Source organism: Triticum aestivum, chromosome 5B (assembly GCF_018294505.1).
Source record: "Triticum aestivum cultivar Chinese Spring chromosome 5B, IWGSC CS RefSeq v2.1, whole genome shotgun sequence".
Lineage (NCBI taxonomy): Eukaryota > Viridiplantae > Streptophyta > Magnoliopsida > Poales > Poaceae > Triticum > Triticum aestivum.
In genome coordinates, this window is record NC_057807.1 from 424,528,652 (window position 1) to 424,545,489 (window position 16,838).

General features: G+C 42.5%; 1 protein-coding gene across 1 annotated transcript; it reads left to right on the plus strand.

The window, feature by feature from the left end:
- The first annotated feature begins 14,509 nt into the window (after positions 1 to 14,509).
- Positions 14,510 to 15,828, plus strand: LOC123112248 (heavy metal-associated isoprenylated plant protein 20). Its single transcript, XM_044533194.1, has 3 exons — positions 14,510 to 14,787; positions 15,020 to 15,095; positions 15,251 to 15,828. Exons 1-3 carry the CDS (start codon positions 14,701 to 14,703, stop codon positions 15,544 to 15,546), a joined length of 459 nt encoding a protein of 152 aa, XP_044389129.1. The 5' UTR covers positions 14,510 to 14,700; the 3' UTR covers positions 15,547 to 15,828.
- The last annotated feature ends 1,010 nt before the right edge of the window (positions 15,829 to 16,838 follow it).

Genomic DNA, 16,838 nt, shown 5'->3' on the forward strand with positions numbered 1-16,838 from the left:
GAACATGATCTAGCTAAGGCAAGAAACATGAAACTAGTTCTATGCCTTTTTGAACAACTGTCCGGACTGAAGATCAACTTTAATAAGAGTGAGTAGTTCTATTTTGGATGTGCCAAAGAATAACAAGATCATTATAAATAGTTGTTCGGCTGTGAACCAGGTTCTTTACCTTTTACTCACTTGGGGATCCCAATTCATCATCGCAAGCTCACTAATAAAGAGTGGAAGTGTATCGAAGATTGATTTGAAAACAATTTGAGTTGCTGGAAGGGCAAACTCTTATCTTATGGAGGAAGACTGGTTCTGATAAACTCGGTGCTCACTAGTATGCCGATGTTCCTCCTTTCCTTCTTTGAACTAATAGTAGGGGTAAGGAAAATATTGGATTTTTTTATCAATCTCGCTTCCTATGGAAACTCGATGAAAATAAAACTAAATATAGGTTGGCCAAATGAGACTTTATCTGTAGACCAAAGGACCAAGGTGGCTTGTGTTGGGGAACGCAGCAATTTCAAAAAATTTCCTACGATCACGCAAGATCTATCTAGGTGATGCATAGCAACGGGAGTGGAAAGTGTTGTCTACGTACCCTCGTAGACCGAAAGTGGAAGCGTTATGACAACGCGGTTGATGTAGTCGTATGTCTTCACGATTCGACCGATCCTAGCACCGAAGGTACGACACCTCCGCGATCTGCACACGTTAAGCCCGGTGACATCCCATGAACTCTAGATCCAGCTGAGGTCGAGGGAGAGTTTCATCAACACGATGGAGTGTTGACGGTGATTATGAAGGTACCGGCGCAGGGCTTTGCCTAAGCACTACGATGATATGACCGAGGTGGAAATCTGTGGAGGGGGGCACCACACAGGGCTAAAAGATCAACTTGATCGATTTGTGTCTCTATGGGGTGCCCCCTCCCCTGTATATAAAGGAGTGGAGGAGGGGAGGGCCGACCCTCTATGTCGCTCCCAAGGGGGGAGTCCTACTCCTAGTAGGAGTAGGTTCCCCCCCTTCCCTAGTTGGAGTAGGAGAAGAAGGAAGAGGGAGAGGGAGAGAAGGAAAGGGGGCCCGACCCCCTCCCAATTCGGATTGGGCTTGGGGGGGGGGCATCTTGGCCTCCTCCTCCTCTCTTCCACCATGGCCCATTAAGGCCCATTGACTCCCCGGGGGGTTCCGGTAACCTCCTGCTACTTCGAAAAAATGCCCGAACCACTCGGAACCTTCCTGGTGTCCAAACATAGCCTTCCAATATATCAATCTTTATGTCTCGACCATTTCGAGACTCCTCGTCATGTCCGTGATCACATACAGGACTCCTAACAACCTTCGGTACATCAAAACACATAAACTCATAATATCGATCGTCATCGAACGTTAAGCGTGCGGACCCTACGGGTTCGAGAACTATGTAGAGATGACCAAGACTCATTTCCGGTCAATAACCAATAGCAGAACCTGGATGCTCATATTGGTTCCTACATATTCTACGAAGATCTTTATCGGTCAAACCGCATAACAACATACGTTGTTCCCTTTGTCATCGGTATGTTACTTGCCCGAGATTCGATCGTCGGTATCATCATACCTAGTTCAATCTCATTACCGGTATGTCTCTTTACTCTTTCCGTAATACTTCATCCCGCAACTAACTCATTAGTTACAATGCTTGCAAGGCTTATAGTGATGAGTATTACCGAGAGGGCCCAGAGATACCTCTCCAAAACACGGAGTGACAAATCCTAATCTTGATCTATGCCAACCCAACAAACACCTTTATAGACATATGTAGAGCACCTTTATAATCACCCATTTACATTGTGACATTTGGTAGCATACAAAGTGTTCCTCCGGTATTCGGGAGTTGCATAATCTCATAGTCCGAGGAACTTGTATAAGTCATGAAGAAAGCAGTAGCAAAGAAACTGTTACGATCATAATGCTAAGCTAACGGATGGGTCATGTCCACCACATCATTCTCCTAATGATGTGATCCCATTCATCAAATGACAACACATGTCTATGGTTAGGAAATATAACCATCTTTGATTAACGAGCTAGTCAAGTAGAGGCATACTAGGGACTATATGTTTTGTCTATGTATTCACACATGTACTAAGTTTCCGGTTAATACAATTCTAGCATGAATAATAAACATTTATCATGAATTAAGGAAATAAACAATAACTTTATTATTGCCTCTAGGGCATATTTCCTTCAGTCTCCCACTTGCACTAGAGTCAATAATCTAGATTGCATAGTAATGATTCTAACACCCATGGAGTCTTGGTGTTGATCATGTTTTGGTTGTGGAAGAGGCTTAGTCAATGGGTCTGCAACATTCAGATCCATGTCTATCTTTCAAATCTCTATGTCCCCTTCCGACACTTGATGACAGATGGAATTGAAGCGTCTCTTGATGCGTTTGGTTCTCTTGTGAAATCTGGATTCCTTTGCCAAGGCAATTGCACCAGTATTGTCACAAAAGATTTTTATTGGAACCGATGCACTAGGTATGACACCTAGGTCGGATATGAACTCCTCCATCCAAACTCCTTCATTTGCTGCTTCCGAAGCAGCAATGTACTCTGCTTCACACGTAGATCCCGCCACGACGCTCTGCTTGGAACTGCACCAACTGACAACTCCTCCGTTCAATAAAAATACGTATTCGGTTTGTGACTTAGAGTCATCCGGATCAGTGTCAAATCTTGCATCGACGTAACCGTTTACGACAAGCTCTTTTTCACCTCCATAAACGAGAAACATATCCTTAGTCCTTTTCAGGTATTTCAGGATGTTCTTGACCGCTGTCCAGTGCTTCCCTCTGGGATTACTTTGGTACCTCCTTGCTATGCTTATAGCAAGACATACATCAGGTCTGGTACACAACATTGCATACATGATAGAACCTATGACTGAAGCATAGGGAATGACTTTCATTTTCTCTCTATCTTCTGTAGTGGCCGGGCATTGAGTCCGATTCAACTTCACACCTTGTAACACAGGCAAGAACCCTTTCTTTGACAGATCCATTTTGAACTTCTTCAAAACTTTATCAAGGTATCACTACTAGGAAAACCCTTACCAGTAGCGCTGTTTTTTTGCTATTAGTAGCGCGGGTAGGTGCGCTACTGCTACGGTGATACAGCTATTTTATAGCAGTAGCGCTTGTTTTGACCCGCACTACTGGTAAATGAGCGCTGCTGGTAATATTTTGGCCCGCGCCACTGCTAAAGTTTATGTTTTTTTTTTCATATTTTGGCGCTGTACATGTTTAAATAGATATATCTTTTATACAATAACAACTCATCATGAACTAGTCTTTTAAATAGCATATTCATTACTACTAGTCATCACCACCAAACAATGTTCGTCAATGAGACATCATATATATAACAAGTTGGTCACTAGTCATAATCACAACTCCTCATCCTCCTCATCAACTCTAGCTAACACATTGTAGCACATAATAACACATTCTACCTAGGACCTACTTTACCCTCTCTTAGGTAAAATATCATAAAACAAGATAGGCATTGACTCTTTATTAAGGAAACTGGACTCTCCATAATGAAGAACGGAGATCATCCTGTCTCCCAGTCTTGGCCTACGCACAATGTTGCTTCCAAGTAGCTCTCTACGATGGTCGAAACATTTTTTCCAATCATTTATTATCATGGCTTCCTCGCTTTTAGAAATCCGGTATGGACATGAGTGATGTGGATACTGCGGCTGACCTGGCCGTGGTGGCCATCATCTCATGACATCAGCGCGACCTCTTGGCAACATCAGATAAGGCACACAATCCATCGGGATTTTCTGTTAAAAAACATAGTAATTACTTTGTAGTTAGCAATGTAGTTTAGTTTTAGAAAAAATTATGCAAAAGATGCACGAATGTCGTAATAGTAGAAAATCTTACCATGCTATCTCCATTGATGTTACCGTAGCACACCGTGTGCACTAGTGGCACATATTGACCATAATTTTGAGGAATTCGATAATAGCTATTGTAATTCTCAAGATCAGTAAAAAATGCGATAAGACCATCTTTCTCCTTATAAGTTAATTGTGCTTCATCATTGTAGTAGTAGGTTCTGTCTACCATCTTCCGTACATTTTTTGAAATAAGCTGTCAATGAATAAGCTCAAATACTTTGAAATAAACAATATAAATTACTTAATAAATATGTTTGATAAACTCACACAGCGGTAGAACTGGAAGCGTGTCAACAAGGACCCAAATGGTCATATTCTTTTCGTCGATGTCAGGATCACCAAGATCGAAGGTGACAAGCATACCCTCATGAAAATCATACGCCTTGCAAAGGGCTTCCCAATTTAGGCAACCAAAATTGGATGAGTTCACAGAATTGTATAGTTTTACAGCAAAATCATAACCATGATGGGTCCTTAGTTGAATTATCTTTGTCTCCATGCTTTCATGATCTTCAAAACCCATCTTCTCCAAGACATAGCGTCTTGCATGGCATGGGATAAGCTAGTCGAATTGTAAAAGACGGAAATTACACGTTGAAGAAGCAGAGAAGTCGTGCAAAAATAACAAAAAACACTTGTCATCGTTGCGTACCGTATCAACATCGAAGGTCTCTTGGAGCTTGATGCTGAAGCGCCGACCTTCCACCAGGTGAGGCATGTCGCACAGACCGCGCTCATCTTCGCAGTAATCGCACATATCGAATTCCCTTTCGTCGTCAGACATTTCCTAATAGGTAATTAATAATCCATCATCGAATACATATATAATAGTTTGTAGCAAAGATCATCATATAACAACTAGAAGACCTAAAATTTGTAGTTTGTAGTACTTTGTAGAAAAGATCATCATCGAACCTAGTTTGTAGCAAATATCATCATATAATCCATCATCGAATACATATATAGTAGTTTGTAGCACAAACCACGCTCATCTTTTGCATTCAATAAGCAAATAACTAATAGGTAATTAATAATCCATCATCGAATACATATATAGTAGTTTGTAGCAAAGATCATCATATAATATCACTAATACATCTCGAATAATAGCTCCTCTAGGTTCAGTGGGCCGCGATGGACACCCAAAGAGAAGGAACCATCACAGGATCATAGCTCCGGTGAGGTCCCCAAAGAATCTGCCAGGTATTCGAGAACCTGCCGTTCTCCAACGAAACCAAGTAGCGGTGGATGTGCGTGTTCTCTGTGACACGGTGCTGTACCACCTGCGCGGGGGAATCAAGCCTCTGCACCGATGCAGGCCCACGTGACCGCCACCAAAGAAGCCCCGGGTTGACGACGGGCTGGCTCCTCACTAAGCTGCGCTCACTAGAAGGTAGCACAACCCAGTACCAGCCCGGCGGAGCCCAGTCCCGGAAATGGCCCCTCAGCTCAAGCAGGAGTCCTCCGCCGAGTCGACGACAAGGATGCGGGATAGGCATCATCGTCGTCGATAACAAAATGCTTAATCATGAAACAAAATTAATAAACACTTAGCAAAATTCGGCATGACCTTTGCTAAAAGCAGGACATATTGAGCGCCTAAAATTTGCCAGAATGTAAATGAATTGACATTTCTGGCAAAACATAGGCCACTCGGAAAAATATGACATGTCCAAAATGTGACATGTTCAAAATATGACATGTCCACTACATATTTGCATATAATAGGAAAAATTGCTTTAACTAAAAAATAACAACAATTGCTTTAACTAAAAAAATACCTAGAATTCTGTTAACTACACCTAAAACAACTAAAACACCTAAAATTTTGTTAACTACACCGAAAACAACTATAACACCTAAAATTCTGTTAAATACACCTAAAACACCTAAATTCTATTAACTACACCTAATTAAAAACCTAGCTAATTTTCTGTCCTAACTTTAAAACCTAGCTAAATTTAAAAACCTAGGGTTCATACAAATTAACTAGGGTTCATACCTAATCTGTCCTAGCTAGGTTTCGATCATAACCTACATTATTCTAAAAACCTACATTTTTTCAACTATATAGGATTCAAAATAACTACTCACTAATAACTATAACTAGGGAGGGAGGGAGGAGGAGGAAGGAGGGAGGAGTACCTCTTGGTGGAGGAGAGGGCCGGCGCGCGCGGGGGGGGGGGGGGGGGGAGGGGGGACCGGCGGAGGAGGATGGCCAGTGCGGGGGGGGGGGGGGCAGGGGAGGAGGGCCGACGTGGGAAGGGCGACCGATGGGGGAAGAGGGCCCACACAAGGGAGGGCGGCCGGATCGGGGGATTGAGGGATTCGATCTGTGAGTGTGAGTGAGTGAGAGGGGAGGGGCGCGTGGGGGAAGCAGAGGTGGGCTTAGCGGCAGCGCGGGGAAGGAGGCCCAGCACTATAGCTAAAGCTGCAACAGTGGGCTGAGAGCGTGGCCCATCAACAACAACGCTGGACAGGATATCCCGTGCTACTGCTAACCCTTACTTGCAGCACTGGTGTTGTCAGGCGCTACTGCTAAATAGCAGTAGCGCGGGGTCTTTAGCCAACGCTACTGCTAAATGTCTACCTATAAGCATTTTCCTAGTAGTGTATGTGCTTTGTGAAAGTCCAATTAAGTGTCTTGATCTATCCCTATAGATCTTGATGCCCAATATGTAAGCAGCTTCACCAGGGTCTTTCATGGAAAAACTCTTATTCAGGTATCCTTTATGCTATCCAGAAATTCTATATCATTTCCAATCAACAATATGTTATCCACATATAATATCAGAAATGCTACAGAGCTCCCACTCACTTTCTTGTAAATACAGGCTTCTCCAAAAGTCTATATAAAACCATATGCTTTGATCACACTCAAAGCGTTTATTCCAACTCTGAGAGGCTTGCACCAGTCCATAAATGGATCGCTGGAGCTTGCACACTTTGTTAGCACCCTTTGGATTGAAAAAACCTTCTGGTTGCATGATATACAACTCTTCTTCCAGAAATCCATTCATGAATGCAGTTTTGACATCCATTTGCCAAATTTCATAATCATAAAATGCAGCAATTGCTAACATGATTCGGACAGACTTAAGCATCACTACGGGTGAGAAAGTCTCATCGTAGTCAACTCCTTGAACTTGTCGAAAACTTTTCGCAACAAGTTGAGCTTTGTAAATGGTAACATTACCGTCTGCGTTGGTCTTCTTCTTAAAGATCCATTTATTTTCTATGGCTTGCCGATCATCGGGAAAGTCCACCAAAGTCCACACTTTGTTCTCATACATGGATCCCATCTTAGATTTCATGGCTTCAAGCCATTTCACGGAATCTGGGCTCATCATCGCTTCCTCATAGTTCGTAGGTTCATCATGGTCTAGTAACATGACTTCCAGAACAGGTTTATCATACCACTCTGGTGCGGATCTTATTCTGGAAGACCTACGAGGTTCGATCAGAAGCTTCATGATCATCATCATTAGCTTCCTCACTAATTGGTGTAGGAATCATGGGAACTGATTTTTGTGATGAACTACTTTCCAATAAGGGAGAAGGTACAAATACCTCATCAAGTTCTACTTTCCTCCCACTCACTTCTTTCGAGAGAAACTCCTTCTCTAGAAATGATCCATTCTTAACAACAAAGATTTTGCCTTCGGATCTATGATAGAAGGTGTACCCAACAGTTTCCTTTGGGTATCCTATGAAGACACACTTCTCCGATTTGGGTTTGAGCTTATCAGGTTGAAGCTTTTTCATATAAGCATTGCAGCCCCAAACTTTAAGAAACGACAACTTTGGTTTCTTGCCAAACCATAGTTCATAAGGCGTCGTCTCAACGGATTTTGATGGTGTCCTATTTAAAGTGAATGCAGCCGTCTCTAAAGCATAACCCCAAAACGATAGCGGAAATCAGTAAGAGACATCATAGATCGCACCATATCCAATAAAGTACGGTTACGACGTTCAGACACACCATTTCACTGTGGTGTTCCAGGTGGCGTTAATTGTGAAACTATCCCATGCTGTTTCAAATGAAGACCAAACTCATAGCTCAAATATTCTCCTTCACTATCAGATCGTAGAAACTTTATTTTCTTGTTACGATAATTTTCCACTTCACTCTGAAATTCTTTCAACTTTTCAAATGTTTCAGACTTATGCTTCATTAAGTAGATATAACCATATCTGCTCAAATCATCTGTGAAGGTAAGAAAATAACGATACCCACCACGAGCCTCAATACTCATTGGACCGCATACATCTGTATGTATTATTTCCAACAAGTCAGTAGCTCGTTCCATTGTTCCGAAGAACGGAGTTTTAGTCATCTTGCCCATAAGGCACTGCTCGCAAGCACCAAGTGATTCATAATCAAGTGATTCCAAAAGTCTATCAGCATGGAGTTTCTTCATGCGCTTTACACCGACATGACCCAAACGATAGTGCCACAAATAAGTTGCACTATCATTATTATCTTTGCATCTTTTGGCTTCAATACTATGAATATGTGTATCGAGATTCAACAAAAATAGACCACTCAACAAGGGTGCATGACCATAAAAGATATTACTCATATAAATAGAACAACCATTATTCTCCGATTTAAATGAATAACCGTCTCGCATCAAACAAGATCCAGATATAATGTTCATGCTCAACGCTGGCACCAAATAACAATTATTTAGGTCTAAAACTAATCCTGAAGGTAGAGGTAGAGGTAGCGTGCCAACTGCGATCACATCGACTTTGGAACCATTTCCCACGCGCATCGTCACCTCGTCCTTAGCCAATCTTCACTTAATCTGTAGCCCCTGTTTCGAGTTGCAAATATGAGCAACAGAACCAGTATCAAATACCCAGGCGCTACTACGAGCATTAGTTAAGTACACATCAATAACAAGTATATCAAATATACCTTTCACTTTGCCATCCTTCTTATCCGCCAAATACTTGGGGCAGTTCCACTTCCAGTGACCAAGCACTCAGTTTTAGGCTTAGGTACAGGCTTGGGTTTCTTCTCTTGAGCAGCAACCTTTTTGCCGTTCTTCTTGAAGTTCCCCTTCTGCCCTTTGCCCTTTTTCTTGAAACTAGTGGTCTTGTTGACCATCAACACTTGATGCTCCTTTTTGATTCTACCCTCGCAGCCTTTAGCATTGCGAAGAGCTCGGGAATAGTCTTGTTCATCCCTTGCATATTATAGTTCATCACGAAGCTTTTGTAGCTTGGTGACAGTGATTGAAGAACTCTGTCAATGACACTATCATTAGGAAGATTAACCCCCAGTTGAGTCAAGTGGTTATGGTACCCAGACATTCTGAGTATGTGTTCACTGACAGAACTATTCTCCTCCATTTTACAGTTGTAGAACTTATTGGAGACTTCATATCTCTCAATCCGGGCATTTTCTTGAAATATTAACTTCAACTCCTAGAAAATCTCATATGCTCCATGACGTTCAAAACGTCGTTGAAGTCCCTCTTCTAAGCCGTAAAGCATGGCACACTGAACTATCGAGTAGTCATCAGCTTTGCTCTGCTAGATGTTCTTAACGTCATTAGTAGCATCTGCAGCAGGCCTCGCACCCAACGGTGCTTCCAGGACATAATTTTTCGGTGCAGCAATGAGGATAATCCTCAAGTTACGGACCCAGTCCGTGTAGTTGCTGTCACCATCTTTCAACTTAGCTTTCTCTAGGAACACATTAAAATTCAAAGGAACGGTAGCACTGTCATTTGATCTACAACAATATAGAGATGCAAAATACTATCAGGTACTAAGTTCATGATAAATTAAAGTTCAATTAATCATATTACTTAAGAACTCCTACTTAGATAGACATCCCTCTAATCATCTAAGTGATCACGTGATTCAAATCAACTAAACCATGTCTGATCATCACGTGAGATGGAGTAGTTTTCAATGGTGAACATCACTATGTTGATCATATCTACTATATGATTCACGTTCGACCTTTCGGTCTTAGTGTTCCGAGGCCATATCTGCATATGCTAGGCTCGTCAAGTTTAACCTGAGTATTCTGCGTGTGCAAAACTGGCTTGCACCCGTTGTATGTGAACGTAGAGCTTATCACACCCGAGCATCACATGGTGTCTCGGCACTACGAACTGTAGCAATGGTGCATACTCAGGGAGAACACTTATACATTGAAATTTAGTAAGGGATCATCTTATAATGTTACCGCCATACTAAGCAAAATAAGATGCATAAAAGATAAATCACATGCAATCAAAATATGTGACATGATATGGCCATCATCATCTTGTGCTTATGATCTCCATCACCGAAGCATCGTCATGATCTCCATCGTCACCGGCGCGACACCTTGATCTCCATCATAGCATCATTGTCGTCTCGCCAAGTATTGTTACTACGACTATCGCCACCGCTTAGTGATAAAGTAAAACAATTATATGGCGATTGCATTGCATACAATAAAGCGACAACCATATGGCTCCTGCCAGTTGCCGATAACTTTGTTACAAAAACATGATCATCTCATACAACAATTTATATCACATCATGCCTTGACCATATCACATCACAGCAAGCCCTGCAAAAACAAGTTAGACGTCCTCTACTTTGTTGTTGCAAGTTTTACGTGGCTGCTATGGGCTTCTAGTAAGAACCGTTCTTACCTAGGCATCAAAACCACAACGATTTTTAGTCAAGTGTACTGTTTTAACCTTCAACAAGGACCGAGCATAGCCACACTCGATTCAACTGAAGTTGGAGAAACAGACACTCACTAGCCACCTGTGTGCGAAGCACGTCGGTAGAACCAGTATTGCGTAAGCGTATGCGTAATGTCGGTCTGAGCCGCTTCATCCAATAATACTGCCAAATCAAAGTATGACATGCTGATAAGCAGTATGACTATTATCGCCCACAACTCTTTGTGTTCTGCTCGTGCATATAACATCTACGCATAGATCTGGCTCGGATGCCACTGTTTGGGAACGCATCAATTTCAAAAAATTTCCTACGATCACGCAAGATCTATCTAGGTGATGCATAGCAAAGAGAGGGGAGAGTGTTGTCTACGTACCCTCATAGACTGAAAGCGGAAGCATTATGAAAACACGGTTGATGTAGTCGTACGTCTTCACGATCCGACCGATCCTAGCACCGAAGGTATGACACCTCCGCAATCTGCACACGTTCAGCTCGGTGACGTCCCACAAACTCTAGGTCCAGCTGAGGTCGAGGGAGAGTTTCGTCAGCATGATGGTGTGTTGACAGTGATGATGAAGTTATCGGCGCAAGGCTTCTCCTAAGCACTACGATGATATGACCGAGGTGGAAATCTATGGAGGGGGGCACCGCACACGACTGAAAGATCAACTTGATCAACTTGTGTCTCTATGGGGTGCCCCCTCCCCCATATATAAAGGAGTGGAGGAGGGGAGGGCCGACCCTCTATGGCGCTCCCAAGGGGGGAGTCCTACTCCCAGTAGGAGTAGGTTTCCCCCCTTCCCTAGTTGGAGTAGGATAAGAAGGAAGAGGAAGAGGGAGAGAAGGAAAGGGGGGCCGGCCCCCCTCCCAATTTGGATTGGGCAGGGGGGCCCACCTTGGCCTCCTCCTCCTCTCTTCCACCGTGGCCCATTAAGGCCCATTGACTCCCCGGGGGGTTCGAGTAACCTCCCAGTACTCCGGAAAAATGCCCGAACCACTCGGAACCTTTCCGGTGTCCAAACATAGCCTTCCAATATACCAATCTTTATGTCTCGACCATTTCGAGACTCCTCGTCATGTCCGTGATCACATCCGGGACTCCGATCAACCTTCGATACATCAAAACACATAAACTCATAATACCGATCATCATCAAACGTTAAGCGTGCGGACCCTATGGGTTCGAGAACTATGTAGACATGACCGAGACTCACTTCTGGTCAACAACCAATAGCGGAAACTAGATACTCATATTGGTTCCTACATATTCTATGAAGATCTTTATCGGTCAAACCGCATAACAACATATGTTGTTCCCTTTGTCATCGGTATGTTACTTGCCCGAGATTCGATCGTCGGTATCATCATACCTATTTCAATCTCGTTACCGGTAAGTCTCTTTACTCGTTCCATAATACTTCATCCCAAAAATAACTCATTAGTTACAATGCTTTCAAGGCTTATAGTGATGAGTATTACCGAGAGGGCCCAGAGATACCTCTCGGAAACACGGAGTGACAAATCCTAATCTTGATCTATGCCAACCCAATAAACACCTTCGAAGACACCTGTAGAGCACCTTTATAATCATCCATTTACGTTGTGACGTTTGGTAGCACACAAAGTGTTCCTCTGGTATTCGGGAGTTGCATAATCTCATATATGAGGAACTTGTATAAGTCATGAAGAAAGCAGTAGCAAAGAAACTGTTACAATCATAATGCTAAGCTAACGGATGGGTCATGTCCATCACATCATTCTCTTAATGATGTGATCTCGTTCATCAAATGACAACACATGTCTATGTTTAGGAAACATAACCATCTTTGATTAATGAGCTAGTCAAGTAGAGGCATACTAGGGACTATATGTTTTGTCTATGTATTCACACATGTACTAAGTTTTCGGTTAATACAATTCTAGCATGAATAATAAAAATTTATCATGAATTAAGGAAATAAATAATAACTTTATTATTGCCTCTAGGGCATATTTCCTTCAGCTCGGGTATTGAAAATCTAGAGGTGAAGAATAAGTGCTTACTTAGCAAATGGGTTTATCGGTTGGCGGTAGAGAGGGACGGGGTTTGGATTCAGCTGCTGCATAATAAATATTTACATTCTAAAACACTGGCTCAAGTGACGGCACAACCATCCGACTCTCCTTTTTGGAAGGGGCTTATGAGGGCAAAGGTTGCCTTCTTTAACATGAGCAAATTCATTGTAGGGAATGGACAGGGTACTAGGTTTTGGGAGGACACCTGGTTGGGTGAGATTCCATTAGCCTTGCTGTATCCCTCCCTATATAACATTGTAAAGTGGAAAGAGGTTTTTGTTGGTACAGTGTTGGGATTTGTTCATCTGAACATTCAGTTTTGACGGTCTTTATTGGTTGATTGATGGGATAGATGGCAGCATCTCGTGCGTAGGTTAATGAAGATTAACCTTTCTGATGTAGCAGACTCCTAACATTGGAAGTTGTCTGCGTCAGGAGTATTCTCGGTTAAATATATGTATATGGATTTGATTAACACCGGGCCTGTCCCAAGGACGATACATATTTGTTAAGTTAAAGTGCATGAGGGAGTAATTTTGACAAAATATAACTTGGCCAAGTGTAGTTGGGAAGTGAGCAAAAGATGCTACTTCTGTGATCAGGATGAAACAATAGAACATCTTTTTATCCAATGCCCACTTGCCAAGTTACCGTCGAGAACTATTCACGCTGCTTTTAAAGTTGTTTCGCCAGTCTCAATCTCGCATTTATTTGGGACCTGGTTAACTGAGATAGAGCCTAAGACCACGGGGCATATTTGAATTGGAGTATGTGCATTACTTGGGGCCATATGGAATTATCGGAATGAACCATCATTATTTTTTGCAGGTTATCTTCAGGGCGTCTATTGGATCCGTATATGGTCATTACTCAGCCATGTCCCACAAGGAGCATATTGATATTGGGTTCAACGGATGGGAGATACTCGCACGGAATACTTACAACCGGTTTGGATGGCGGTCCAATAATAGGATAGATATTTAGTCATCTTTTCCTATTTTTCGCTGGTTGTGGCAAATTTATTTTTTGGAGTTGCCGTACTACAGTTTAAGATTCCTTTTAAAAAAAATGATGGGGTGATGCTTGAATATGCATTTTGAAAACCTACACACTTGGCTGTTCACCATTTATCAAGTTATAGCTCAGTCGATGCTTCATTAGTTTTTCTTCATGGATCACGTTTCATGGAACAGATCATCAGTGACGCCATTTAACTAGTATAAGATATCCCCTCTTTCCCAAAGGCAGCCGCATATGGAGAAGAGACATTTGTGACATGCACAAGCCATTCATGCATCTAGTGTTGAACTCGAAAGGAGCAGCGAAGGTAGACGCAAGTATAATATAAAGCGGGACAGATGTACGAATCCACTGTAAAGCGTAAACTGAAAGCAGATCAGAGAAGTGGAGAACCTTGCAAAGAGGCTGAAAACTACGGCGCGATGCAAACCCGAGAAGGAACAGAGCAATCAACATCGTACTGTAACGTGAAAGACCCGGCGCATCAGTCAAGAACATACTAATAACCTAGCTATATCACCATTTTATGCCAGATTTTAGTGCATAATTTTGGCAAGTAGATCGTAAGTCAAGATTTGAATTCGGGTTAGGTATGTAGCCCTTTCAGAATGATCCGAAGAATATGATTCGATAGAAAAGCAAATCCATTTCCTTGGCAGGACTTTTTATCCCCTTGTCTTGATTGAGTGCATGATTGAGGTGCGGTCACGCTCAGGGCACCTCGCGCTGGATGGAGCTGCGGGGGCATGTCCCATCCTAGGAAAAGAAATGCACGCTTGCCCAACACACTTCATTTAGTCCGAAACCTCTGAGGTTTAATCACTCTCGCTGTGTCTTGCACCAACCCTAACCATGCAGGATTAGGCACGCTGTCCTTGTCTCTATTCTTTCTCCTGGGTATATAAATGGCCCCTTTCATCGCCTAAGGTTCTGTACTTGGCCTCATCAGTGGTTCTTGCTGGAAGCAAAAGTTGAGTGATCATGGGCGCCTTGGATCATCTGTCCCGTCTGTGTAACTTCACACATACAAGGGAAGCCATCAGGATCAAGAAAAGGCGGCCACTGACGGTGAGGATTGTGGAATTCAAGCACGTTTGTGTTCTATTTTTTTGGTGTAGGTTTGTTCATCGATCGGAAGCAGCTCCATCTTCCGAAGATGGCCTTCTGATCTTGTGAAGGGATCAATGTATTTTTTTTTTTGCACTTTTTTTGTCATTTTGTTAATTGAGCTGCCACAAACGTGTGATTAACTGGAGTTTCATTTAACTATCTATCTATCTATCTATCTATCTATCTACAGACGGTGAACATCAAGGTGAAGATGGACTGTGATGGCTGCGAGAGGAGGGTCAAGAACGCCGTCAAATCGATTCGGGGTACATATACACATACTGACCGATATCGATCTGAAACGTCAAACCAAGCGATCTAATTCTTTTCTTTTGAAAATATTTTTTTTATTTTGAGGATAGAAAATATAACATTTAGTTCATATATTTATTTGGTGAACGTTCATATGCATATGCCAAAGGTGTAACGACGGTGGTGGTGAATCGCAAGATCAACAAGGTGACGGTGACGGGGTATGTGGAGCCTCGCAAGGTGCTGGCGAGGGTGAAGAGAACTGGGAAGACGACGGCGGATATGTGGCCGTACGTGCCCTACACGGTGGCCACCTACCCCTACGTCGGCGGCTCCTACGACAAGAAGGCGCCGGCGGGCCTGGTCCGCAACGTGCCGCAGGCCATGGCCGACCCGGCCGCGCCGGAGGTCAAGTACATGAACATGTTCAACGACGAGGACGTTACCGCTTGCACCGTCATGTGATTCGATCATATCATATTAGCATCTGCACTCCGGCCATCTGCACCCAGCCACGACGACATGCCGAGATTACTACTGTAGATATATCGGTGTTCTCGCAGCGCTGGGGAAGAATGATACCAAGAAGATGAGCTTGTGCATGTACGGTACTGATGGATGATGTACTCCAAATTAAGAGCCATAATTCGGAACGATGCCCATGCTCATCTACTACACCTGGGTGAACAGTCAATTAAAAATAATAATAGTAAATTCAAAAAACATCTACTTCTTTTAGAAATCCAAGATGCTCATGTGCGCGGAAAATTTCGGGGTGTTCGGACATTTGATGAGCGAACAAAAAAAAAATCAGCTATGAACAGTATTCTTTTTCAAAGTTTCTTAGAGAGCTAAATTGTTTTTGGCACGAGCTTCTCAGATGTTCAAACACCATAAAATATTGCATGCATGAGCATCTTGGATGCCTAAATTTTTAGATTTTATTTTGAATTTTTTACTATTTTCTTCACGTCCGAGGTGTAGATAAGCCTGAGTTACAACTTTATAGTACGGCTTTATGATCTTCGATATATACATACCTGTCAGTCTCAAGCCTTCTCTTTTGTCCTACTTGGTCATCGTTATCTTTCTTTTTGCAATGGGGGAAAGCATGCAAAATTGAATCTTCCAACTCTTGATTGTCAAAAAAGATTGTTCCAATTCATTGTCAGCCTACAGTTCTGACCATGCACCTGAAAGCAGGGGCAGACCCAGGATTGGGCTAAGCCCCGGGCCCTAGGCCGCCTACAGTGCCCATAAAACATATGCATTACCAGAAAGGGTGAATCTAAGCTTATAAAGTGGAACAAATTTATTTTCTGATGGAATGTGGTAGGTAGTAATCGTTCTTCTCCCAGAAGTAGTGACCTAAATGCTCTTATATTTTTTTTACAGAGACTACTACTTTTCTAATATGAACTTAGTAAATATGCATTTTTATCATCGGGTGCAAAGGTCAGGGATAAATCCTCCTTTTCTAAAAAATTATATTCTAAACTTAATCAATATGGCTATGTGTATCCTTGGAAAAAAGGCTATGTGTATTGTCTGATGCAAAGGTTTGGGTAAACCCTCCTTTTCAAAGTAATAGTTCTGGTGCATTGTCATGGAACAATGAACTTATACACAGACATTGATCAAACGTTATTGTAATTCACAACATGTATGTTGCATACGACGCCTTTGTGGCTCTTCTCTGTTGGCTACGCATACCATGCTTTGTGCTCACGGCTGACTTTCGCATGGATCACACCTTG

What these genes read in the sequence shown, in the direction of transcription:
- LOC123112248 (XM_044533194.1), top strand. Translation starts at nt 14,701, where the DNA reads ATGGGCGCCTTGGATCATCTGTCCCGTCTGTGTAACTTCACACATACA. An exon ending in AGAAAAGGCGGCCACTGACG is followed by an intron (nt 14,788 to 15,019) that starts GTGAGGATTGTG and finishes ATCTATCTACAG; the next exon opens with ACGGTGAACATCAAGGTGAA. An exon ending in CGCCGTCAAATCGATTCGGG is followed by an intron (nt 15,096 to 15,250) that starts GTACATATACAC and finishes CATATGCCAAAG; the next exon opens with GTGTAACGACGGTGGTGGTG.